General features: G+C 43.4%; 4 protein-coding genes across 6 annotated transcripts in view; 3 read left to right on the forward strand and 1 right to left on the reverse strand.

The window, feature by feature from the left end:
* Nucleotides 1–918: 918 nt before the first annotated feature.
* On the forward strand, nt 919–12,084 carry Phm (Peptidylglycine-alpha-hydroxylating monooxygenase). The gene is made up of 10 exons (XM_022075014.2): nt 919–1,089; nt 3,520–3,577; nt 4,024–4,111; nt 5,510–5,579; nt 5,927–6,059; nt 6,532–6,580; nt 6,755–6,900; nt 7,152–7,294; nt 8,336–8,385; nt 8,529–12,084. The coding sequence occupies exons 1-10, from the start codon at nt 970–972 to the stop codon at nt 8,686–8,688; spliced, it is 1,017 nt and encodes a 338-aa protein (XP_021930706.1). The 5' UTR covers nt 919–969; the 3' UTR covers nt 8,689–12,084.
* A 287-nt stretch (nt 12,085–12,371) lies between these two features.
* LOC110835089 (Poly(ADP-ribose) polymerase 16) lies at nt 12,372–23,910 on the reverse strand. Of its 2 annotated transcripts, none has more exons than XM_022074967.2 (7): nt 23,668–23,910; nt 14,874–15,157; nt 14,274–14,432; nt 13,929–14,138; nt 13,552–13,717; nt 12,956–13,091; nt 12,372–12,710 (listed from the first exon to the last, which is right to left on the reverse strand). In XM_022074967.2, exons 2-7 carry the CDS (start codon nt 15,138–15,140, stop codon nt 12,554–12,556), a joined length of 1,095 nt encoding a protein of 364 aa, XP_021930659.2. In that variant the 5' UTR covers nt 15,141–15,157; nt 23,668–23,910; the 3' UTR covers nt 12,372–12,553. The 2 variants fall into 2 exon arrangements, with proteins under 2 accessions (XP_021930659.2, XP_087199257.1); XM_087343131.1 differs by lacking the exon at nt 23,668–23,910 and adding an exon at nt 15,293–15,571.
* Nucleotides 15,730–20,292, forward strand: cert (ceramide transfer protein). Of its 2 annotated transcripts, none has more exons than XM_022075063.2 (11): nt 15,730–16,093; nt 16,182–16,298; nt 16,388–16,499; nt 16,582–16,704; nt 17,270–17,326; nt 17,893–18,197; nt 18,278–18,460; nt 18,809–19,034; nt 19,117–19,319; nt 19,746–19,878; nt 20,064–20,292. In XM_022075063.2, the coding sequence occupies exons 1-11, from the start codon at nt 15,869–15,871 to the stop codon at nt 20,189–20,191; spliced, it is 1,812 nt and encodes a 603-aa protein (XP_021930755.1). In that variant the 5' UTR covers nt 15,730–15,868; the 3' UTR covers nt 20,192–20,292. The 2 variants fall into 2 exon arrangements, with proteins under 2 accessions (XP_021930755.1, XP_021930756.1); XM_022075064.2 differs by having other exon boundaries at nt 16,388–16,493.
* gpp (DOT1 like histone lysine methyltransferase grappa) overlaps nt 23,179–25,903 on the forward strand; it is a 39,908-nt gene continuing 37,183 nt past the window's right edge. Inside the window, exon 1 of the mRNA XM_087343112.1 lies at nt 23,179–23,197. The gene's annotated coding sequence lies outside the window, so the exon portion shown is untranslated. The remainder of the gene's footprint in view (nt 23,198–25,903) is intronic.

A 25,903-nucleotide genomic window follows, 5' to 3' on the forward strand; every position in this document is an offset into this window, starting at 1 on the left:
TCAAATGGTATGTGCTGACGTAATCTTGCGTACTTTATTCCTATAGTCGTGCGAAATGCAGTTAAACGTTTCACTCGTTAAATTGATGTAAACAGGACGTGACTAAATGCCGTGTACACAATTAGTTACAATCAAACATTGTGTATTAGTCGCTGAGACATCGAAAAATATGCGTGTAGCCTTTCACTTGTTTAATAATCGACGTGGAAGTGTCGGTATTGGCTTCTGTTATTGTCTTAAAAATAAGTTCAATTAAGAGTTACAAGTAAATCATCAACGTAAATTATGTTTAGTTTGCTTTTAATGTAATGGAATGCACATTATTATTATTTATAGCCATTAGTCAGTTTGTAGACCTTATCCATTTGTGTAAGAACATATACATATTTATTTCAATAGCCCCATTTCATGCTGTAACTGTTGTTTGTTGTCCCATCACATAGAACGTTACAGTGTCGATGTTGGCGTTCCTGCGTCGTTTTCGGGAGAGACCGGATTCAAGTTTTGGCTCATGATGTTTCGTCATTTTCTTCAGTACCTAAGGGTAAATTCTAGAGCAATGCCCTAAGATAGCTCAGAACCACTTCCTTCATAATACACAACGTCCCGTCATTTTGATTTTTCGCTTCTGAATACATAAAATGGACATAATAGTTCAGCGCAATCTTAACCGCAACACGTGGTTAGTTTCACCCTAAGGTAACGAACATTTGCTCTTAGATGATGCATTTGTGCAAGACATGCAAATCCTTTTCTCTTCGAACGTGCTTGATGACATTTGGTGTCGATTGGATACGTTAAAAGGTGTGTGGGATGAAATGTACAGCAGAGTCTTCTGTTATCGATCGATTTTCGGTTAATATGTAACCGCAGTTGGTGTTGCAATGGTATCTGTAGTTGGTGCAGCCCATGCGCTGTGCTACGTGTGACAGACAGTTGAGCGGTACACTTCGTGCTGAGCGTAGGAACATGGCGGCTCGCACCTGCCATATGGTGATCATGGCTCTAATAATTGCATCTCTTCGTTGCTGTTCAGCATATAAAGTGGAGAAGTTCTCATTTTTGATGCCTAATGTGAAGCCGTATAGGGTAAGTACAAATTAAATAGCCGTATGTAAAATCATGTCCTAAAAATACTGCTTTCCACGAGTGGCAGGTTGCAGTCCGGGTTACACTAGATGACACGAAATCAATGTGTGCGCGTGTGTGTTTACATACAGTCAGTTATGCATTTGGGAGGTTTCGGAATACTGTCGTGTTGACGATACAGGGTCTCCTTGAGGCAGCTGATAGTGGCTCAGCCTTCAAGAAACCACCATATTTTTGTACAACCTGAAGATTTATCGCGATGTGAGAGATTCTCAGGGCATTGTTGATCTGGGTTGTGACATACGACTCGTAGTATGGCCTTGCCGTACCGGCTCTGTTTCCAGAGACTTAAGCCAAAAAGTGTTTTTATTATTAATGACACGACGGCAGCTTACAAAATGTAGGTCGTTAGCATCTGATAGTTGCCAAATTGGGTCAAACAAGTTCACGCCATTTGTAGAGGCCTAAGGTTAATTGCCGTGTTCACAAATACATGCATTGGACTTCAGTATGAGGAAGGCCTTGCTTAGGTCGGGCCCTGCTCCCCGGAAGCTGCATTCAGACATCTTGGGGGTTGGGATGTGTAATCTGAATGAAGTGAGGCGCAGATGCGTGCGGTTCGCGGGATTGATTTTTCCCGCCCACGCTGTGCTGTTATGACGTCACACTTGTAGCGATGTTTGCTATCAATATGGCAATAAACAAACATTTGTTGTATGATGCATTATATCAATGACTAACTCCTCACTGACGGCAACGGATGACGCAAAGGCCAATATATTTTGAGTCAATGTCTAAAAGAACGTATCATTCAGAGAGATGAAATGAATGGGGATTTTAAGATGTTACATGACGCGGAACTTTGTGATTTACCGTGGTCACGTAATATTCTCATAACAGTGAGGTGCAAGTGGCTGTGGTGGTGGGCTGGGCATGTAGCTTGAATGAGGTGGTAACGAATGCACACAAAGAGTAGTGGTAAATAAACCTCTGGGACAATGGGTACTTGTGAACATCTCAGAGCTGATGCGATAACATTAAGGTGGATGTAGGACAGATATGTGAGGTGCCCAGTCTTTTTGTGGAACGTAAGTTTAATGTGGTATGTGACTTGTAAATGTAAGGTCTGCAAAAAAGATATATACAGTAAAACCTCTCTAAGTTGGACACTTGTGGTTCCACGAAAATGTGTCCAACTTACAGAGGTGTCCAAGATAGAGGGAAAGAGAAATATCAGATTGTGGTTTAATGAAAATATAGTCTATTTACTTACATACACTGACTGCTGTAGGCTTACTTAAATTAAGAATTAATGACAATAGTATTAATAATAATCTTTTGAAGCCCACTCCCATGCATTGCACATTACACCCCAGCCTCAATAACATTTTCTAAAGTTAATTCCACTAATTTTCGCTTCCCCATCGCAAAAACAAAAATTCCATTTCTGTTAACACAGTCTGAACCCAAATGCAAGCACAGTCTGTGTCTTCTGCAATACTGTAGTCCAGTTAAGGGTTCAGCAAAAGAATGGTTAAACACTTGCAATGCATTCCAATGCTGGGTTCAATGTCCATAAGACAATCCTCTAGAGGGGAGGCATTCATCAGTCAGAAATTCAAAATAACAAAATATGTAACTGAAAAACTTTCCCTGAAAAGCATCGAAGTTAAGTGCATGAACCTGTCCAACTTACAACAAAAAGGGGTGACCAAGTTCCAGGATAAAGGGGTGTCCAAGATATAGGGTATTGTGGACATGTAAAATTATATGATATTCGCCGGTTCCAATTAAAAGTGTCCAATATAAAGGGGTGTCCAGGATATAGGGGTGTCCAACTAGAGGGGTTTTACTATACTACAAATCTCTCGTCCCGTTTGCCTTTACACTGTTTGCTTGCTCCTACCAGTCGAATGCCCCTCGATATTTTGTCATTTTACATCTGAAGTGTATGCAATTCCACTGCATGGTGGGCAGACACGCCATTTTTATTTGTAATCTTGATAACATGCCATACAGCGATATTTTCCGTGACATTGGCGAAAGGCTGCTGGTGTATACTTCAGTTCTGTGCGGTAATATAACCAATTTCCTCGTGTCTTTAAAAAGCTCGGAAGTGTGGCGTTGCCTGATGGTCAAGCGATGAGTAGTTTTCCGGTCCATTGTTAATGTTTCCAGCTGAACGCAGAGGCGCCATGACGTCATCATTGGTTGTTTGCTTTTCTTTTGTATAAATTTAATAAACGAACGTTCGCTCTGACATTAATTTTGTTGGCTGACGCCGTCTTCACAGCAGATGGCCTGCTTATCTGGCCTGAGCAAACACGACGATCCAGCCACCGCATTCTGACAAAGGTCGACAATAAAGTAAAGATTTTGTGGAAATTAACTGTTGTGGTAGCCACTGACATGTTGTCTACTTTGTTTCAGCCTGAACTGTACCTTTGTACACCTGTGAAAGTGGACTACAGCAAGAGTTATTACATCAGTGAGTAGACTGTCCTTTGTACATTTGATTCCTTGTAACTAACTGAAAATAAAGTCCCAAAGTTGAGCAGTACAGAGCCCAAGTTACTTAAAGCTGATAACATTCTTGAACAGTTTATTTCAAAGATCAACTTTAATATTATTCATCATCTGTGTTTCTGTTTTCCAAGCGTCTGATTTCCGTCTCACCGACAGGCACGTACACAGAAGACAAGACATAAAATTTTATGACTTTTGTCATCAGACTGTCCCATTGAACTGTATCCTTAGCCAGTTTAAACCACTTCTTGTCACACCATGTTTCCTCAAGATCCTTAATTGTATTATCCATCCTTTACCTGTGAAGATGTCTTTTTCCGTGTGTTTTTCCTTCAGGACTTTCTTTGCATTTGAGTGCACCTTATGCCCAGTTTCTTTCATGCAGAAAGGTCACCATTTTTGTTTCAGTTGGATTTGAACCCAATGCCACAATGGATAAGGCTCACCACATGCTGCTCTATGGGTGCATCAAACCTGGCAGTCGGAGCGCTGTTTGGTGAGATGATTTATAAGTAAAACAAGAAAGTACAACACTGAACTGTGTCCTACACCAGTTCTTTCATATATAAACACATAACCAACCAGATGGCTTACGGAACCCGAAGGTTCATTACCGAATTAACCAAAGCCCTCCACAGGACCCTGTCCTGGGCCAACAAAATCCAGTCTCCTTCAACTCCTATCTCCCATAGATCCCGCCTGAGATTATCCTCCCATCTACGTCTAGGTCTCCCCAGAGGTCTTTTCCCCTCAGGCTTCCAAAATAGTGGACCCAACCAACCAGATGGCTTAGGGAAACCGAAGGTTCATCACCGAATTAACCAAAGCCCTCCACCGGACCCCGTCCTGGGCCAACAAAATCCAGTCTCCTTCAACTCCTATCTCCCATAGATCCCGCCTGAGATTATCCTCCCATCTACGTCTAGGTCTCCCCAGAGGTCTTTTCCCCTCAGGCTTCCAAAATAGTGGACCCAACCAACCAGATGGCTTAGGGAAACCGAAGGTTCATCACCGAATTAACCAAAGCCCTCCACCGGACCCCGTCCTGGGCCAACAAAATCCAGTCTCCTTCAACTCCTATCTCCCATAGATCCCGCCTGAGATTATCCTCCCATCTACGTCTAGGTCTCCCCAGAGGTCTTTTCCCCTCAGGCTTCCCAAATAGTGGACCCAACCAACCAGATGGCTTAGAGAAACCGAAGGTTCATCACCGAATTAACCAAAGCCCTCCACCGAACCCCGTCCTGGGCCAACAAAATCCAGTTTCCTTCAACTCCTATCTCCCATAGATCCCGCCTGAGATTATCCTCCCATCTACGTCTAGGTCTCCCCAGAGGTCTTTTCCCCTCAGGCTTCCCAAATAGTGGACCCAACCAACCAGATGGCTTAGAGAAACCGAAGGTTCATCACCGAATTAACCAAAGCCCTCCACCGGACCCCGTCCTGGGCCAACAAAATCCAGTTTCCTTCAACTCCTATCTCCCATAGATCCCACCTGAGATTATCCTCCCATCTACGTCTAGGTCTCCCCAGAGGTCTCTTCCCCTCAGGCTTCCCGACCAATACCCGGTGCACACTTCTTGTCCCATCCATGCGCGCTACATGCCCAGCCCATCTCATTCTTCTTGACTTAATCACCCTGACAATATTGGGGGAGGAGAACAGATTTCTAAGCTCGTCATTATGTAATTTTCTCCATGCCCCATCGTCTTCTCTCCTAGGCCAAAATGTCCACCTGTATACGAAGCACATAGTTGGTAAAACTTCACAAATACAAAGCAGTCGTGCTGACCGCAAAGTCACAATGTGTAAAACGAAGCGTCAGTATCGAATAAGTGGAGAACATTAACAAGAAGACTGAGAGAGACCGTGTGGGTGATGACGTGTGTTTCAGGAACTGCGGAGAGATGTCGGGGAAAGATGGCGCCTCAGAAATGGCTAGTCCGTGCGCGGTGGGATCGCAGGTAAGCGCTGCTCACAGAGTAGTGTAGACTCCCATTAAATAAAATTATGGCGTGGAAATGTCTTGGTGTCAACGGAGTTCAGCCTTTAGATTTTGGAGGAACCAGATGAGTAACGTCATATCAGTGCGTGGGTTGTCTGGTAACTGTCACATCTGTGTGGATGGACGGGGGCTTACCAAATCATTTTCATTGCCATGCTGAGACGGGATTGGGTTGGTCACTTAAAGTTGGACGTGACAATTTAACCCTCTCTTTCTTTAAACTTGATCATTGTAACTTAGCACCTGTTTCTAAGACTTCTGAATTTATGATCGTGTTTGTTGGTAACAATGCCCTCGCTGTTACAGGTGATCTATGCGTGGGCACGAGACGCCCCAAAACTGGAGCTGCCTGAAGGCGTCGGCTTCAAAGTCGGAGGGAAGTCCCCTATCCAGTACCTTGTTCTGCAGGTGCATTATGCCACAGATAAGCCTTTCAGGGGTAAGTACTCTTCGGCCGTCTGCCACGAAACGCGTCCACTGACAGAGTGCCCAGTGTTTAATATTGAGATATGGGAAACATTACAAATCATAAATAAATTTTGATGTGTACTTTCGATAGGAAGAGCAGGTTCGGTTACGAGGGATGCGTCTTACTTGTATCCGAATGTCTCTCCTGGCCGACGCTTTTTGTGGTCTTCCTTTTATTTTGTAGACGAGTGCTGGGATAGTATTTTGTAGTAGGCCGCGATCTCCCATCATCAGTCGTCTTCTAATTTTATTTGACATTACATGACCTTGCATTCAATCGGAATTGAATCGAGTGGAAAGAAAACGCACAAAATTTGGCAGACGTTCTTATCTATAAATTTAAGCTTTTAGTATGAGAAATTATTTAAGTGAACACAGCAGCGCTCTCCACGCTCATTGAACAAACAGTTCCTGTTTATTGCAAATTAATTTTTGTTTTTCAGGTGGGAAGACGGACGACTCCGGAATACATCTCCACTACACCGAGAGACCGTGAGTATTGGCAGTTCTGATAACTTAACATTTAAGTTCCTCACGCATGTGAAAACTGAGCTTAAACTGATTTCATCTGAATTACGCTAGTGGCATTTCCTAGATTCTTACGCAGTCCTTCATTGCGAGCTGCCGCCTTACGGCTGCTTTGAAATCATTGTGTCATGTTGGCAGGCTTGAGAAGGAGGCAGGTGTGATCCTTCTTGGCACGGGTGGCAGCATTCAGCCCATGTCGGAAGCAAACATGGAGACATCATGTGTGATTAATGAGAAGAAAGTGATGCATCCGTTTGCGTATCGCACGCACACGCACAGTCTTGGTGAGCGGCATCTGACGGATAGAATGTGGGAAATTAATTATCGTCTCTGCTAATGCTTTTATTACAAACAGGAGTCACATTTTGCCCACTGATGTTTTCACTTATTATTTAATTTGGAGCTTCTGTCTGGACTCATTTCTAACCTCTTCTGTTGTACTCTTCGACGTTATTATTTTGTTACTCACAGTTGTAATTCTAGTTTTTTTCGTGTTATTTACATTTTCAGTTTTGAGTACTTTGAACTGTTGCAGGCAAGGTCGTGTCGGGCTACCACGTCCGCCGCGATAGCGATGGACTGGACCATTGGACCCTGCTCGGAAAGCGTAACCCTCTCACCCCGCAGATGTTCTACCCTGTTGAGTCACAGGAGCCCATTGTGCACGGGGATGTACTGGTGAGGGGCAAGGAAATTGATTAGTTGTTTCATAAGCAATAAACAAATCTCTGATCCCTTAGCCGGACAAATTTTTTACGAATTAAGGTCTGGCATCATCTTATTCTTGTATCAGTCGGAAAGTAAACGAGTAAGTAATTTACTAAGCAACTGAATAAGTGTGCGTTGTGGTCTCTGTGTGTAGTGCAACAAGTTGCTGCTGGACCCTTTGATGCGCATGCACAAAATGAAGGGTGGGCCCCATCTTGCCATTACGTCAGGATGAGAGTCGCTGCATGTCTCTACTTGCTCGCGAGGGCATATTACATTCCTTGTCTTGGTAAACCTGGCCACTAACATTAAGTTTCTAGCCGGCGTGGGGAAATCTCGAGGCTGCTGATGTCTCATCTCGGCTGTAAGGAAAAGAGGGAAATCCTCGTCAGTGCAAAGTACACTCACTCACAAAATGTTATTCTTACTGAAATTCCTACACTTATTTAATGCAGTGTAAAACTAAAAATGCACAGTTCTCCATTACAGAAACATCTGCGTTTATTCTTTTACCCAAAACGCCGTCTGCTTCATCGTTTTCTTCTCAGCCGGAAATAGAAGGATCGCCTTTTTGCTGGAAACAAACATATAATTAAAAATAATTGACATGATGCATGCACCTTCCTGATTTAAATCCTGTCAAATTGGTTTGTGGAGACATCAAAAGTACATTTAGCGCCAGAGTGGAGCTTTGTGGATTACAAGGAAATGTAGACGTTTAACATAAAACATATTTTCTGAATGCACGCAAGATGGCTTATCAATCAAAAACATGGAGAGAGATTAGATTATGTGAGTGCAGGTGAAGGAGAATTTTGGTATCCACCCAGAAGACCACAGTTCACACTTTTTCCGCTGAATTTTTTTTAAAATCTTTTATAACTGAGTAAGTAAGTAAACTGATGAATAGATAAGTGAATATTTAAGCTTGAGAGATTAAGGCCTTTTTAAGATTTGCTTTTAAGTTCAAAGCCTATTTCTGTGTCATGTGATGTGGCTGTTATGTGGCAGGCGGCACGTTGCACCATGCAGAGCAACCGGAACCGCACCACCTACATCGGGTGAGTACGGCAGATTTCTGTATTGGTTGATGATCTTCGTAATATCACTGATTCCTTGACTGGTTTAGTTCTCAGCACAAGTAATAGTCGTAATACTCGTCACATGCTTGGCTGGAGTGTAAAGTTTTTCCATGGTTGTGCAGGCCTACCAATGAGGATGAGATGTGTAACTTCTACCTGATGTACTGGGTACACCAGGACACACCTCTTCAGAAGAAGTATTGCTTCACGGATGGGCCTCCGTTCTACTATTGGGCTACCGAATTGAACGGCATTCCCGACAAGGAAGCCAGCGTGCTGTGAGGTGTTATGCCTTGTTGCCGGGTGGTTGTCAGGTCTACCAATATCACGACATGCTTCTCAGTCTCTCCTCTAAACTTTGTTCAGCTAAAGAGTGCATCCTGTACATCATTTTGTGAAGCTTGTGCAAGGATTGCCAGGCATTCTCATGCCATTCTGTATTTATCACTTAACGTGGATTGTAAGTCCGCTTCCCTGGTTGGGCTAGCGGTTAACATTTATGTTGAACTGCTTTTCCGTACTACTAAGCAACGATGTTGCCTTCCTGCATGTTCAATGAATATGGTGATTTGAACGACGTTATTCATTTTTTGTGGCTTTTCAAAATCTTTTTGACCAAGTCGGATGAAGCCATACGCTGATTTAATTACTGTTCCCACTGATTTCAGATCTTACAACCATCCTGTTATGACATTTAGTTAAAGTATTTGTCATGGAAGCAGTTTCTGTGCACCCTGTGAGAAGTAGTGTGTCCAGAAAACCTGCTTCTCCCGTGCTCCATTCTAACGTGCAATTGTAGGACACATTGTGAGTTAGAGCACAGACTGAAGCAGATGCGTGCACATGGTCCATCTGAAGTTTGTCTGTGCTCTGATTCTGGTGTCTTTCTTAACCTTGAAGCCATTGTGATGGAAATGAGAGAGTGTGTTCAGGGCGTTTGGTTCGTAAGATACAGTTTGTCCCCATTTTACTATCATGCCTAATTCTGTGGGCTGTGCTAGAATTGTGTCTTTTAATAACACAAAAATGTTGCTCTTAAAATGTATATTGTTATTCGTTTAATGTGCTGAAGATAAAACAGTAGACTGTTTCTTCATTGAAGTTTTTGTCTTCACTGTATCTTCAGTATAAAACCTGTCTTTCTTGAAGAAAAATGCTGCATTTTGTTGAATTAGTCACTTCAATAGCTCAGATTTTGGGACTTTACTTTTGCTCAGAAATAATGTCCCTTTGATTTCCAGTGAAATATTTATGACTTAAAAACTCTTCCTGAAGATGTCTCTGACAAAGAAGATGGTCTGGAAGCATGTACGCACTGATGAATATAACCAATACTGACCAATTTACAATTTCAGTCAGGTTTCTGCCTAGCACAAGGTACTTACCACAAGATAAAGATTTGAAGCATGAAACTAATGACTTAAGTGTTCTGTAAATGGCCTGTTCTCATTCTCTCTGGTCTGTGGCAGGACTGTACTTTCTCGGATAAAGTACAGGAAGCACAATACAGAAGTGAACAAAATTGCGTGGACAGAAAACTGTGTGTCGAAGAATATGATTGATCTGTTAAATTGTATTTTTTAAATTTCTCTTTCAACTTATTCTCATGACGCGAGACATTTTCTGATAAAGCTCTTTTCCAGTTTTTTTCTTCTTCTTCTTCTTGTTTTACTGCGTGTATGTGTAACTTCAAGGTTGTAATTTCATTGTTTTACGTAACCTCTCAACTTCATGATTACCTGTTCCCAGAGGGTAGAGAGTCATCCTAGAAACCTCTTGCGTTCTCAGTTGGCTGGTTATGGCCACAAAGCTTACTTGTGGTACACAACTTAATTCTGATTGGCCGCTCTTATGTGAATCAGAGCTGGTAATTCACTAGGCTAGCACCCCCCCATACCATTGTCACACAACAAGATCCCCTTCCCCATGAGTGTGCCAGTACCAATACATCCATTGTCTATTGAAGCACCATGATCTTAAGACTGTTCCTAGGGACTTTGTCTCATTCAAAATATTGGAATTGTATTGTTATTTTTAGTCAATGAAGTGAACTGTGATAGCTCATTCAATGCAGCGACATGCTACAGAGTGGACAGGTAGGATTTGATTCCTGCATGGAATGGGAATGGATATTTCTCTTCTCCACTTGTGTGTCCAGACCAGTTCTGGGGAAAACTCAGCCATCCGTTTAATGGTAATTCTTTCCCTGGGGGTGAAGAGGCTGGCATTTGAGGTGACCACTCACCTCTAGGTCCTGCTGTTGTCTGGTGCTTAGGCAGTGGGCAGTTATTAACTGATGATGGAAGTCATTATCATCATTGAAATGCATCAGATTTTGTCATCCTTCATCTTTGACAGCATTTATTTTTCTCTCCAAAATGTACATTTACTAGCATTAGAGATATTTTGACACATTCTGTGTGGATGTGGAAGGATTTATATTTTTTTATGGAAGTTTAGTTTACACGAAAGAAGTCATGCACTTCTTTAATTCCGTAATGCTGTTTTGTGAATTATTACTGTTGAGACCCATGCTGAGGCCTATGGGCTCCTCTGAGGATGTTTGTTTATTAACCATGGTTCCCTACCGTTGCAAGGCATTCTGTAACTTTTGTTCGTTGGAAGACTTACGTCTGTGTGAACAAGCAACACAGAATGCCGAACTACTTGATGCCATGTGTACATATCTGAGCATGCACACACTGTGAATGAATAAGCCTCTTAGAGTGTCTTGATTTAACCCCTCCAGTCGTCCTACATTGTTCTTGTTTTGGTTGTGTTGCTGCTTGTTTATTTTGTAAAGTTTATTATATTGTTAAGAATCTATAAATGTGATTGATGTTGACGTATTTTTCGAGGTTCCTTTCTTCCCAGACATTGATTGTGTAATTTAAACTTTGGGCACGTGTTCGTGTGTCACGAAGTTATGTTGAAGAAAGCTACAGTCCAAGTGATGACGTTGATTGGTTCACAGGTTTCATTGGTAGAGCTCATATGGGAACTTAGAGGCTGGCTGACTTGTTTGCTTGAATCACCTTTTCCCATGTAATAAGGGTTAATGAACTGGAAAAGCTGTAAAAGGAAGTGGTCATGGCCCAATTTAAGGTACTTCACTAACTACATACGTGGTTTACGGACCTCTAAGGTTCATCACCAAATTATGTTCTGGAATTTACCTAAACAGACTGAGGAAATCCATGAAGAACCTCAGTTATGGTAGCCAGTTTCTGGGCTGAGATCTAAACCTTTGACCTCCTAAGTGAAAATCGGTTGTTGAATGAAGAAAAATTAAATGGGGATATGAGGTCAACAGTCGGGTACCTGAACGCTAAATAATATATTGACCAGTCAGCCAGTATATGTGAGAGTTGTTGGGTGCAGTGGTTCTGAAATGTCATGTAAAATTCATTGAAACAGATTTGACTGTATCCCACACAACCGTATGGGCTCCAAAAAATACAGTTCTGGGGGTGAGGAATCGAAAGCGACGTCGTCGACTCTGTACATTCCAAGGGCATAGTATTTACTTATTGAATACGTATGTGTGTACTTACTGCGTGTACCGCACAAAGTGCTCTCTGTCATTGTCTACCTGCACAAGAACTACAATCGTCTGTACAACTTTTAAAAATGTCTATACTGTAAAATAAATACATATTTTTGAATGTCAGAATGAAATGTTTGTTCATAAATCCAGTGCTCCTTCATATATTTCATCCCTTTCATTATAGTAGACTTCTTACACTAATTTACTGTTTACAGAAATGCACACATCTCAAGTGTTTAAGGCATGTCGACAGCAGATGACTGGCCATACCGACATGGCAGATTGCCCAAGAAGACCTCACTGTATTTGATCTACAGTGAAAGAGTTTGTATTCTCATCTGTTCTCTGCAGAGGCACAGGAATTCAGAGGCTGCATAACATAAGTCCAGTGTGAAACGAGAAAGGGAAATTAAGCTCGTTTTTAAAGTCAAGACTGTTTAACTGATTTATTGGGTGTCTAAATGTACATCCAGACTATCAGATATATAATTAAAAAGAACATGGCAGTCACATAAATGCTATAAATATCACATTAATCACACCAGAAGCCCACTTGGCATATATTATAAAAATATAACAATTTTCATGATAGGAAATGCCTTAAAGGCCAGCCCACTTCAGCAGGAGATGGTAGTAGCGCTGCACCAGATGGTTGTTGGAGAGCCCCACAGAGATGAGTAACACCACATAGCTTAGGATGAAGATGACCAGCTTGTGGCGCCTCACCCACCCCAGCCATGACGTGGATACTATGGAGCTGTGGAACAATGAATGCTGTTACGCTGCACTGTTTAGTACTTCCACCTTCAGGTGCCAGAAATTGAAAATAATTTTTACATCTGCCCCAGTCCCAAACTTCTAAGACAACTGCACTGAAAGAAAATTAATCAGTCCAATTTCTTTTGCGTCTACAGAGCACTAGGAGATGTCGGCTTTAAGGTTAAATTTAATTGCAGCCTTTCAGCAGGAAACGACATAACCGAAACCAGTGACAGAACTTACTCATCCCATTGAGACTGCTTGCTGTACACTAGCAAGTAGCGCACTTTCACGAGATCACTGTTGAGGGCAACATAGTACTTCTTCGGCACTTCACCCCCTATACTGTCTGTGGCTATGGATCGGGACTTATCTGACTCTGAAACAAAATAAGGATGTAGCATGGCTGAATAGAGAATGCGTGGTCTTCTGTCTGATGCAAATAATTATTTGGCTGGCCAAAGTAAAATTTATTTTCGTCATGAGACTGAAAGGATCGTAAACTGTTGAATCCAGTTCACAGTTCCTCTGATTTAATATCGTTCTCATATTTACTCTATGTCTCCCAAAACTTTTCTTCCATTTGGGTTTATAAACCAAAATTTTGTATGCATTTCTCATTTCCTCCTTTCAAGTGATTTGATCACTATAACAACACTATGTGAAGAGCACAAATTATGAAGGTCCTCAGGATGTAATTTTCTCCTTGATCCAATCCCCATTTCTGAATAAGACACAAAGTCCCAGACCCATATAAAGGAATGGGTTGAATTATAAGGCACGGAAAGACCATTCTCAGTCACAGTAAGAGAACTTACAAAATTATCGTGGTTTCTCACCTTTATCCTGACATTTGACATCTGGGTGGTTGACAACCTCACAGAGGGCCACACAGCTCATTTCGCTGCCAACATTGCTCCGCCCCCAGCCATATCCCATGGGACTATATGGCAGGCTCACACTCAGTTCACTGGAGAGGTAAATTCCGTGACCAAACAACGAATTCTGCACATAAATTTGAAATAAGATGCTGTGAGGAAACAGGACAGCTTGGCTTACCACTAACGGTGTGTCAACCGCCCTGGACTCTGTTCACACCCATACAAACAGAACAGGCAAAATTACAAGAGAAAAGTGCACTTGAAACATGCTGAGCACTGAGTAGCCCAAGCCGCTAGGAACAATGTTTTGGTCGAGACAAACGAGGCGTGCTGACCTTGTTCAGATGCTGTTGCAGGCCGTAGTGCAGAATGGAGTGGAAGTTGTCAAGGCGACTGCCATGAAATGCGTACAGGGTCTTGTGTCCTCCGGAAACCTCCTGCCACCGCATCTCGCTGGTGCCACGAGGGTTACCGACCAGTTGGAAGATGAGGTTTGGTGCGGGGGCTGCCGTCTCGCAGCGCACGTACTCCATAATTTTGTCAAACTACACACACAAACATTTTATGCAATTTGCATCATCTCAACTTGTCCTTTTGGCCCATAGCAGACGTAATCCACTTTAGTATCACCCAGTGTCATACATTCGGTAAGAAATATCCGACTACTTATCTGGCATTACCTCGCATCTTGGCACTGACTTCACGCAGATGTCTTTAAGTTGAACCAGAACCCAGTAGAGCAGATCTATCACCTGTGGATTTGCCTGACATGTGTTGGCATCACAGAGATACTGCTTCAACAGCAGCACCAAAGCTGGTATCCTGTCGACAACCTCACGCTGGATATAGGAAAGTGTGATTAAACAATAATTTTTATGTAAAATCTTAATTAATTTGTTGCAAGTTCTTCCTCAAACAACCGATAACTTGGGGAGGACCTGCTGGTGTAAGAATAAGACAGACTAAAGGCCAGCAGATGTTTTCATATGAGATTCCCTTCCCTCAACTCCAACAATGGGAAACTTTGTGAATACCAGGCTCGATGTCTCCTCTGCCAGCGAATCAGTAACATGCATTAGTGTTGGAGCTGACAGAAGTTCCTTAAATTCATTTCACAGAATGTTTTCATCTGCATTCAAGAACAAGGAAAAGATAATGGTATAGCAGGTTTCTGTACTGTAGTGTGGGAAACACCCTGCAATGTCTGTCTCATTACAATCAATATCATGGAAAGACTTTTATCTCAATTTCAAGGTTCATAAATATAAATTTTCACATACCAGAGCATCGATATCTTTAACGCCATCTCTGATGAACTGTGGTGGAAATGGTTTCAAACAAGAGTCATATCTGTAACTCTGACAAGCAGCAACAAACAAACTGAATTTAACATCAGCCGCTTGAGGATCTGCCTGTAGAAGATTTCGTAATGTAATGACTTTCTTATCCCTAACATTAGAAGACTCAGTTGTGACATTGATGCCATCAACTGCTTGATGGCTTGTTGTTGATGGATCTGTTAGTACTTTACTTCTATCTCCTTGCATTGCTTGAACAGTGTTTCCTGTAAGGAAATTAAAATTAGGAATAATAAAAATCAGCAACAAATTTGAAATATTATGAACACATGACACAAAAACCTTCATGACTACAGTACTCCGTATGCTAAAAATTGATATAGAACTATAAATTTTCTTACCGGTAAATGTAATACGGTGTATTCTATATAAAAATACTATTGGGTGTTTGTAGTAATTATCTTAGAAATATATTCTGAATATCATGTTGTACATTGTACAAATTGTATCTGCACTTTTAATTTGTAACAACAGCTAACACGGATAATAGTTAATACGACAAAATTTACAATCAATTTCTGCAATGGAAAGAAGTTAAATTTTGAGGCAAATAACATATATAATGCCAAAATTTGCACTCGAACTTATATTGTTGCTTATCTTTAATTAGTTTGACAGTTATATGCAGAGGTCACTAGAAACAGCACCACTGCGTGTTCTGGCCGATTATATTAAATGATGAAACTAGGTCATTTGTGCTACGGTGGGCTGTGTTACCAGGCGTAACCATACATGAGCGCTAGAAACCATTTGTAGTGAACAGTGTATGTGAAAAGCAGACAATATGGCATCTTGTCATGGGATAGTGTGATGTAGAATCAGGTGTTACTACATGCAGTGTCAAAGTCCATAGTCACAATTAAATCTAGATGCTCGCAGTTGTGCAGTGAATTACAGTGGGAGTTTCGAGAATAGTAATGGATGAACACGGTTTCATTCTTAGCGATGAGGATGAAGATTCCGAGAATGGATACCAAGTTCCAGAGATGCAAGGAGTCCTTAGTAAATGGACGAATTACATTCATGGCTGGCAGAGTCGATTCATTGTGTTGAAAGATGGAACGCTTTCATATTATAAGTCAGAGCAAGATACTGGCTTTGGCTGTAGAGGTGCAATCAGTTTATTTAAGGCTACTATAAAGGTACTTGTTATGTTTCGATTGGGTACGTTTGTAGCATAATCGATTTGCATATAACGTGAGTAACTGTATACATATCTCTTTCTTCCAGCCCCATGATTTTGATGAATGTAGATTTGATGTCTCTGTAAATGATTGTGTGTGGTACCTAAGAGCAGAGACCCCCGAGGAAAAGCAGCGATGGGTCGATATACTGGATGCATATAAGGTGAACCGAATTTTGTTTATTCAGTGATGTATTCGTACTGGAACAAGATGATGTGATGATGATTTGTTTGCATTTTCTTGATGTTGCAGACTGAATCGGGCTATGGAAGTGAAAACAACCTTAAGCGTCATGGTAGTGCCATTTCTCTTACATCAAATACTTTGTCGACCGCTTCCACATCAAGTTTCAAGAAAGGTAGAGGTGCGTTGGAGAATTTACTTGGCATTGAGTGACCCAATTAACAGTGTTAAGGATTATAGAACTGTTATGTTCATTGCTTCAGGTCTCAAGGAAAAGCTTGCAGAGATGGAAACATTCAGAGACATCTTGTGCCATCAGATTGAAACATTGCAGGGTTACTTTGATGCTTGTGCTGAGGCTTCATCTTCATTCAAGCTCAGTGCAGGTGAGTGGCTTCACGTAACTGCGTTGTTGATTCCAAATAAAGTGAATATTTGCTGTCTACTTAGAAATACTTAAGAATGCCGATATTGCACCAGAGTTATCAGGGTTATTTTGCAGTAATTGCTGTTGAGTCTGAGGGAGTGGCTTTTCTTGAGAACCTGACATGACACTGATGGGGTATGGCATGCCTTTGATTTGTGTTATGGTCTTAATCATGAGGATCTGGTGGTCTGGGTGTAGGGCACTTGCTTGTCATGCAGAAGGTCTTGAGTTTCAGACCAGCCAAAATTGTAAAAGGTTTCCGCAGTGTCCACATGCTTTCCTGTTCACGCACAGTGAGTAAAGTTAAAATTTTGAAAATGTTAGGAATATCAGGCCCCCACTTTTGTTTGACTGTAATGAACCTTTGGTATCCGTAGCAACAGGGAATTTGCTGAGGAGGTTTTTAACTATTAGTTATCTCAAGGGGGGGGACCGTATTGCATTAAATTGGCAGTATCGGCCATCTCCTGTCCATTTGTCACTACTGATGACGAAAACCGATAGTCACTGTGTTTTCTTCACAGGCTCACAAGATGAACGGAAAGGAGTGGCAACTGGTAGTTCTGAGCACAAGGACAAAGGTGAGTAATTGCTTTGTCTGATTGACTGATTAACAAATAGTTTATTTATTGACTAGGGACCGTGTAGCTCAGTCAGTATAGGTTTCTTTTCCCCGCATTGCATCCAGACTGGCGCTGACACCATCCTATCAGATAATTACCAGGAGCTCTTTCCCTGATGGTAAAGCTGCTTGGTTGTGAAACTACATTTAGTGCTTCGATTAAGAATACGTGGAGCTGTACCTCCACTCCACCATATATATTGCCATGGGATGGTGCTTATTTCAGCACAGGGATAATTTGTTCTTTGCCTACGGCTCGCTGCTTCTGTCACGAATTTTCCTTTACTTATGGAACCCAGGGGTTCAGTACCACCACCACCACTAAACCTCACCATTTCACAGGACACATTGAAATATCAGCCCCGTATTTTTCAGACATGTTAAAACGCACAGTGTGTCTAGTTTCAGTTAGCAACAGAAGGGTTTAAATCGGTGCCCATTACGGTGGTTAAGCGCAGGAAGTTTTAAAATGTGTGATCTTTGTGAATGAACTGCTCATGACCCTTATATCTCTAATCTTTTCAGTGCTGCCATCATGCTGTGAGAATGCTAGTTGTACTGCCTGCAGTATAGGATCGGACATAGCGGCACGGCACGGGGCCCACGCCATCGACTTCAAAGGGGAGGCGATGACATTCAAAGCTACTACAGCGGGTGTATTGGCCACCCTGCAACACTGTCTGGAACTGGTAGGACAGCGAGAAGACACGTGGAGGCGACGGCTTGAACGAGAGGTGGAACGAAAGCACAAGATTGAGGAGATGTATCGGACGGCACGCCAGGAGGCGGCGACGCATAGACTGGCATTACACGGCAGTCCGGACTACGAGGTAGATTGCTTTGCGGGGATGGGGAAGGTTCAGTGTTGTTTTCTTTCTTGTGGCTCACTGTGATGTTCTGCCTGTTGCAGGAGGGCCCACACAGCGCTCTGAATGATGAAGAGTTCTATGACGCAGTGGAGACAGGCCTGGATAAAATGGACGAGGAGCTGGAATTGCATGACAGGCTGAAAACAAAGCAGCAACAGCAGCAAGTGGGGGCTGGGCCCTGCAAGGGTCTCTCAAAAGCGTCTCAACATCGTCTGTGGCCAGAGGTGAGGTATCCGTCGGCCGCGGCGAGCCGGTCAGACGGCCGCTGCTTGCGAATCAAAAATTCTTTGGTTATTTAATGGTGCTGGTGCAACTGTAGTGCGACAGAGAACAGCATGCAGTGGGCTGAGGTTCCATGTTCTGATCTCAGCCTGGGAATCGAGTGTGTTCATGGTTTTCCTTGGTCCCTCCATGCAAGTGCTGGCAGTGAGGTTGTGCTCACTGACTTCTGTATCATTCACAGTCATCCTACGATTCAGTGCTATGTAACCTGTGCATTTGATGAAGCATCATTACATAACCCAGAATTAGTCAGGACAGCCAGGAGAATGATGAACATCTGCACGTTTCAGATCGACCGCATCTCGATGGAACAGCTACGATACGCCCGCCTGGGCGTGGGGGAGGGCGGCTGGCAGCTGTTTGCGGAGGACGGTGAGATGAAAATGTACAAGCGAGAGGAGGAGGTGAACGGCATGGTCGTGGATCCCCTGAAGGCATGTCACGTGGTGCGTGGCGTGACTGGCCACGAGATGTGTCACTACTTCTTCTCGCCAGACGTACGAATGGACTGGGAAAGTAAGTGGACGCCGCGCGGCTTCGCGTGAAGAGTCCGAAACGTTTTGAGTCACTGTTGTCATTTTACGTTGTGTGTCGGCAGCCACAGTCGAGCAGATGACGGTCATAGAGACGATAGCGGACGATACGCTGGTCTTCCTGCAGGTCCACAAACGCATCTGGCCTGCATCCCAGAGAGATTCCCTTTTCTGGTCGCACATGCGACAAGTGCCAGATCACAACGACCGCGACGGACATGACATATGGATCGTCTGCAACCATTCGACCGAGAACCCAGGCTTTCCAGTGAGTTTGGTTTCGCCAGCTGAAGAACACTACTTTCCCCTTTGACCTCAGCATCACATTAAATTGCTTTTGGTATTTGTATATTCTCTGTAGGGAAGTTAAGACCTGGGCCTATGAACGGCGCAGGAAGTCTGCAGTCCGTGCAGGTGAGTAACCGTAATAGCGACGACTTCTTCGTGAAGGCGTTCAGGGAACATTAGGGTAAATCTCCACAGTTTCTTAACCTCTTCACGAGATGGACGTAAGTGGCTTGGCCCTTGGCTTCTTTACGCTGAAACGAGGAGCCCCGTTGGTTGGACAAGAGCGCAGCTGAGGAAAACGTAATGATTCTTAAAATGGTTACAAGTTGGAGGTCTTAGTGCTGTTGTGCCATGAAATGTTTGATTTCTGAAGGACTCGTCTAACTTTGCGTTTTCCTTCCGGCAGAGTAACAACGGCAAATGCGTTAGAGTCAGCCTCACGGTTTGTCTGGTCTGCCAGACGTTCATTGACCCGCCTAAAGAAGGAGTCCCAATCACCCGTGATGACATCACGTGCAAGATCACTTACTGTTCCGTCGGTAAGTGCTGAGGTGGCGACGTCAATTTGCGTAGAGAGAGTTCTGTGAATTCTTTGTTGAGATTGGCCGGATTGGAAAATGTGCAATTCAAATTCCACGAACGCCAGGAAAAGAGTCTGACGATTCGGATAATGTTCGCTAGATGAAGTGAGGTCTCCATTTTCACCGTGTTCTTGTTTCTGCAGTGAACCCTGGCGGCTGGGCACCCGCGTCGGTGCTGCGGGCCGTGTATAAACGGGAGTACCCAAAGTTCCTCAAGCGCTTCACAGCCTACGTCATCGACCAGTGCAAAGACAAGCCGATCATGTTCTGAACTCCGTCCCGCCGCGGCGACGTGTTATTGTGTGCCTTGTTCTATAGATTGGCCTGTATCCTATGTGTTATTCTTTTTCTAAATACATATATATCTACCTATCGGACGTGTGTTCTCTAGGTGCCTGTCGGCTTGCAGGGAGGACTGCGGACGCGCAGCGGAGTGTAAGTAGAAAATTATTATCTTTACCTGCTGAAGGTTGGTAGCAATGCAGTCCCTTGTCCAGTGCTTGTTTGGTATACAGAGTGTCCCAATAATATGTATGCGCAGAACCATTCATAAGTCGGCATTCTGTTTACATATTTTTTGGGACACGCTATACTTAATTTTAAAAGGAGAGCTACGCTTCTGAATGCAGAAGTCCTGGAATGGTTGATGAGAAAGGAATTCTGTCGGGTATTCTTCGAGGTATGTTTCACGTGAGGTCAAAGGGGGCCGTGTTAAATCGGAGCGCGTGATATGAGTTATGTGGTTGTCGGGTCAAGAAGGGCTCGTACTGTACCAGAAGGTACTTGAAACATGGGGTCGTGTTTCTCTTCATTGTGTGAGGTCACGGGTAATGGCCGTAGATTTCAAGTTTCTGCTTCCGATGACTGCGTTTACCCACATCCTGCGTGTTCTTTGATAGGGTAGGTGGAACCACCCAAGAATATTTGTATTTTACATTTATGATTTGGAGTTTCTGAGGTTTTCCCCGAAGGTTCATTGCATTTGTAGATAAATCCAGGCCATATTTCCCTAAGATCTATTTTATTATCATTTCAATGCCTCGGTCTTCCGACTTGTCCATTTTCTTCAGGCTTCCTGATCGAAATTCTGTGTTTATTTCTCGTGTCTCCCTTGCTTGCTACATACCACGCCCATCCGAACACCCTTCCCCCGGCATTGTCACTTCATCACTCCAACTGACGCTCCCAGAAATTAGTCTTCATTGTTGCGTCACATACAAAGTTCGAGAGAATCGATCTGTCGATATCGTACTGGAACTTTAAGTCGACTGTAGTTTAGGTCGACGGCGCTCAGTTGGACGTAAGTAAGTGTTGGGCCGCACGAGTCATATATTGGGCTCGAAATTCAGGGATAATTCCAGATACGGAGCGTCAGACGTGCGTACTCGTACATAGATGGTCAGGGACAATTGTGGCTAAAAATAATTACGGAGCTCCAAGTTGTATCGCCTGCTCGCACGCAGTTGGTTATTTTGAACTCGAAGAGGCGTGTGTCACACGCAGGCCCACCTGATGGTTCACGCAGCCCCCCACTCCTCATCCCGTTCGCCTGCGCCCGTGACGTCAAAGTTCAGAGAAGTTTCCGTATGTCTGTGGTTCTCGCTAGAACGAAACGGTGGGCAAACCCCTCATTAGCGACACGACAACGCGTGTTCTCTAGGTCTGCGATGAATTGATCGTTCGGAAATTTTCCCTGTGTTATGCAACCCGCTAGTCCCTCTGTCGAAACTTCCAGTTTTCCTAACCATCGCTCTGTTTTAATTTCCTTATTTATTCTGCGTATTTTATATCTACGTTGGTTTTTTAGGTTTTTACTTACCATTTTCCTCATGAGGCGAGATTTCAGGTTCTCAGAGCGCAACCTACCAGAAGACAACCATTTTTTTTCTCGTATTTCTCGATCTACTCTGTCCTCTGCGTCTCCTTCTCAATTCTTCCGTTCCTCCTCCTCGCCTTCCGCTGTGGCAGTTATTAAATTAGTGTTGACTGTCCTGAACAAGATGGCTCTCGATTGCGCACAGATGAATTATTCCTGTGATCGCAGTCGATATAAATGTTGCGCAACGCTGAGGTCAGTACGCCGGTATTTCAGCGCAATCCGCCCGAGTCCACTGCCCCCCCCCCCCCCCCGTGGTGTCACTGACTGTGCCGGGCCCCCGGGCTGTCGTTCAGTTCTGCCTACCCGTTCATGTTCCCGAAACAAATTGATGTCTTGTCGATACTACATTCACTGTGGTCCGGTATGGCTCACATTGTGTCGCCCCAAAGTCTCGAGTCTTCTACACAAACTTCCCCGTCTTGCATTTGTCGCTGGTCTCCGTGCGTCATTTGTTACGCACATGATCACGTTTCTGCTATGAGCTGTTTCGAGAAATGTACTAAGTTTAGATTTTCGTAACAATGTAAATTTAGGATTTTATCGGACCTCCAGGAAGTATAATATTAAAGTGGATCTGAAATAGGTAGTTTGGGTGAAGACTAAATTAGTCTCCTAGCTGGGGTTAGGCTAGGTTTAGTGCTTTTGTGAACACGGTAATGATGAAGAACTGTCTCCGTGGAGTCAGTTGTAGACTTGCTTTGATGGCCTACAAAAGTACGGTGATGAACTGTTGAATGAACTAGCATCAACCAAACAATGGTTCCGGTTCCGCTGCGTAATTTGTAATCAAAGGTGTATGTAATTAGATAGTGTAAGATTTGAGGTTATATAGTGTCCCGTAAGCCGTAGCTCATATCAGCTTGGCCTCTGCGTACGTAGATCTGACACTGGACGTGAAATTTGCCTTTTCTTATACGCGCTGTTACTTTGTTTTGTTTTGTTATTTTTGTATTATATACTTGTGGTTAAAGAGTTTTCGATTAATTTTGATTGTTAGCTAAAGGAAGTTTTTACACATGTAGATGCAGCAGACGCCTCTGAAACGTCGGTATACATCTACCAGACTAACGTACGACCAGTTGCTGGGAAGCTAACGTTGCCCATATATCGAGAAAATTTAAAGATTTGTTATCAGGCTTCCGAAGGCTGCGAAATTGCATTATTGCGTGTGAACAGTAACGAGTTTTCAAGCGTAACGAACAGTTCTGCCTCATTGTTAGAAGCACAGAGTAGATCACGAATGAAAGGCCTTTCGTTTCAGTGTGTCTGCTGTTGTAAGGAATGGATGTGAAAGTGAAACGTGGTTAGCATTCATCGTCGAATTTGAATTAGTTCGTAAGGATTTTGGAGAGCCCTCATCTGAAAACATCGACTAACCAAAGCGGACGCTTCGTATGTGTACGTATTACGTTAAGAGTTTCATTTATCAGTAATGTTTCTTGGGCATTGAATTGTTTTATTGTTGAAATGTGTATAATCGATTGCAGATGGTCTCTGCTCAGACACTTATTTAATCAAAGAGGCAGTGATCATGCACCTATGTCAATACACACGACGTAAATTCGTAGTTTCTTGTTGCACGTTACAACTCATACGTTATTCTTTTGTTTAAACAATTAATTCTGAGGTGTGTTCGTATTTCTTGGAGTAGGGTAATAAATGAAGGGTGAATTGGGCGGGGCAGAAAATATGAGAATGCATACGAAGCTTTAGTTGGAAAACCAGAACGGACGAGACCACGTAAGAAGAAATTACAGGTGGGGAAAAAAATTGTTGTTATAGAAACACAGATTGTGACCATGTGACCTGGAAGATGTTTAGTGATGGCTTTTCGAGGTGTCGGTGCTGTTAAGCTGTAAATCACTTACCCCCCTTTGAGCTGCCTGCGTGACCAACCCGTGTCACCCCGGGGTTATAAACTGGACCGCCGACCCGCCCTGTACCGTGGGAACGGCAGTGCTGCCAACCACAACTCCAGCCACCGATGGTCTGTCATCTGTGGGTCGTGACGTCAGTTTCTTCTAATCACGACTGGCTGGATCGTCACCCTTGATACCGGTTCAGGAACTGCGGGAGACCGGCCACTTAAGCCCAACAAAATGTTCTGACAGAATATGGAACTCTGAAAAGCGAAAGTATTTGGTTCAGACCTCGGTTTATGCATCGTGGGATGGAACGTGAACGAATGTGTTGTAAATCTGTCGGATTGCAGAACCCTGATTTCCGTTTGTGTGTGTTTTGTTTTATCTTCACCGTTTCTAAGGGCGCTACAGACGAAGGTTTAGGTCTTCATAAGCTCTGTGTCATGTATCGATTTTCATGCGATGAGCCATTTTTCGAGGAAATCGATAAAGCTCTCTTTGTTCGTCATGCCGAATGCCTGCCTGCCTTGGTCAGACGCGTTGCGTTTGGCGTGAGTCAGATGTCGGCTTACCAGATTGCGCCAGAATTAGACACGTGATGTAGAATTGTCATCATCCGGTTTCAGGAATCGCCGATGGACCGTTCTGAACACAAGACGCAAATTCTTTTCCCCGTATAAAATTTAATAATGCCTGTCGATTTGGATCCGACTTGTTTCACGCACATGCACATAACGAGGAGAAGAGAGAGTGGCGATATTGATTGGACAAAGCTGACTCAGTAAAAGGTCTTCGTCGCACCTGCGCAGAAACAGCCCAGCATGTGACGGGGAGCGTTGCTTGTTTGTCCCCACTGACCTACTTCATTCCTACGCGACCGATGTCATCATCGCCCGAGTCAGAAACAGTGGGTAGAATAGCTCAGCGGGTTGGGGTGAAGGTGGCGGATTAAGATCTTGGCCCTGAAATCTTCTGTCCTGTTCGCTGCTTTTATGATTTTCTCCCTTCTATGGCCCATGGTCTAAGGAATTAAAGGCATCGTCAGGTCTGACTTTCGTTTGAAAAGTTCTCGGTTTTCTTCAGACCGTCTCTTCGTCTCATTATTATGTTCACGTTGTTTTGTCCCATACTGTACTTGCTAGAGAATTCTGCTGTTTCTGGAAAACCTTGCTAGAGCGCGCCTCGGGTAGCTGGGCCTATTTTTTTACCGCGATTGTCTCTTTTTTATGGTTAAAGTATCCTTTCGCGTATCATAAAAATGCCAATTGTTGTGTCCTTTGCTAGAAAGACATGTTTCTGGTCGTGTGCAGTTCAGTATTGCCAGCGGTTGAGAACGTCGCATTGTTGCGAACTACAGATCTCACTTTATTGCTGTTCAGTCAAAAAACACAGACAAGCAAAAGTTGACAAGTGTGAAACTTGTCAAAGCAATTCTTTCTTCACGGCTGTCACGAGAATGAAAACAGTTGAAAGTCGCTGAGGCCAGCCCCCCCCCCCCCCCCCATACGTACTGTTGTTCTAAATCCGGCATAGAACACTCTTTCGAGGTTTCTTCCTGAGAAATCGGACTCTTTACGAATTGTGGGAAAATAGTTCCTCACCTGGTGATCTCAAACCCTCATGTCGCATCTCCTACCCAGAAATTCTTCTTGTTTTTAAGGGCTCGCTTAATAACATCGCTGTTTAAACAATTTAACACTGGCCGCGTCACACATTTCACTGTCGAAATACAGGACAAACACCAAAACGCACGTGTCCATGGCAAAAAGACAATATTTACTTTTACGTGAAATTGATCAACTTCACGTTCCGACCGCTTTGTCACCAGACCTGATCTGGTGGTTGCAGGAATCGAGCCCCTGCCGTCCATCTGGTACTGAGCTATTTCACCAAGTTCTCTCGCCTTTTCCGCTGTTAATCATCGTTTCGTCACCGCCTGACGCGGTGAACGAGAGCCCTGACCGAGCAGCTCATCGTCATACCCTCTTGTATAGTTAAGTTATGGGCTCTCCATCTCTGACCTGCCATTTGGCTGGTCGCGAAGTAAACCTGCTTTAGTTTTTGTGAAGAGATCGAAAAACGTTTCACACGAAAGATGCATCCTCTAATGGGACGAACATTTTTTATATCGCACTTTGCATTATTTTAGAGAAAAATACAGTCAAACGCTGTGGTTGGATATTCGCGTACAAAACATATTTCGGCCCGTATATATTACGCTAAAGCTTTGTTCAGGTGTCGT

The sequence above is a fragment of the Zootermopsis nevadensis genome, unplaced genomic scaffold, assembly GCF_977971745.1.
Source record: "Zootermopsis nevadensis isolate Lab colony 2312 unplaced genomic scaffold, Znev_1.0 Znev_ptg000004l, whole genome shotgun sequence".
In the NCBI taxonomy this organism is placed as follows: domain Eukaryota; kingdom Metazoa; phylum Arthropoda; class Insecta; order Blattodea; family Termopsidae; genus Zootermopsis; species Zootermopsis nevadensis.

What these genes read in the sequence shown, in the direction of transcription:
- cert (XM_022075063.2), top strand. Translation starts at nt 15,869, where the DNA reads ATGGATGAACACGGTTTCATTCTTAGCGATGAGGATGAAGATTCCGAG. An exon ending in TATTTAAGGCTACTATAAAG is followed by an intron (nt 16,094 to 16,181) that starts GTACTTGTTATG and finishes TCTTTCTTCCAG; the next exon opens with CCCCATGATTTTGATGAATG. An exon ending in ATATACTGGATGCATATAAG is followed by an intron (nt 16,299 to 16,387) that starts GTGAACCGAATT and finishes TTGATGTTGCAG; the next exon opens with ACTGAATCGGGCTATGGAAG.
- Phm (XM_022075014.2), top strand. Translation starts at nt 970, where the DNA reads ATGGCGGCTCGCACCTGCCATATGGTGATCATGGCTCTAATAATTGCA. An exon ending in TTGTGCACGGGGATGTACTG is followed by an intron (nt 7,295 to 8,335) that starts GTGAGGGGCAAG and finishes GTTATGTGGCAG; the next exon opens with GCGGCACGTTGCACCATGCA. An exon ending in AACCGCACCACCTACATCGG is followed by an intron (nt 8,386 to 8,528) that starts GTGAGTACGGCA and finishes ATGGTTGTGCAG; the next exon opens with GCCTACCAATGAGGATGAGA.
- LOC110835089 (XM_022074967.2), bottom strand. Translation starts at nt 15,140, where the DNA reads ATGCAAGGAGATAGAAGTAAAGTACTAACAGATCCATCAACAACAAGC. An exon ending in TTAAAGATATCGATGCTCTG is followed by an intron (nt 14,433 to 14,873) that starts GTATGTGAAAAT and finishes TCCTATATCCAG; the next exon opens with CGTGAGGTTGTCGACAGGAT. An exon ending in AAGCAGTCTCAATGGGATGA is followed by an intron (nt 12,711 to 12,955) that starts GTAAGTTCTGTC and finishes ATTGTTCCACAG; the next exon opens with CTCCATAGTATCCACGTCAT.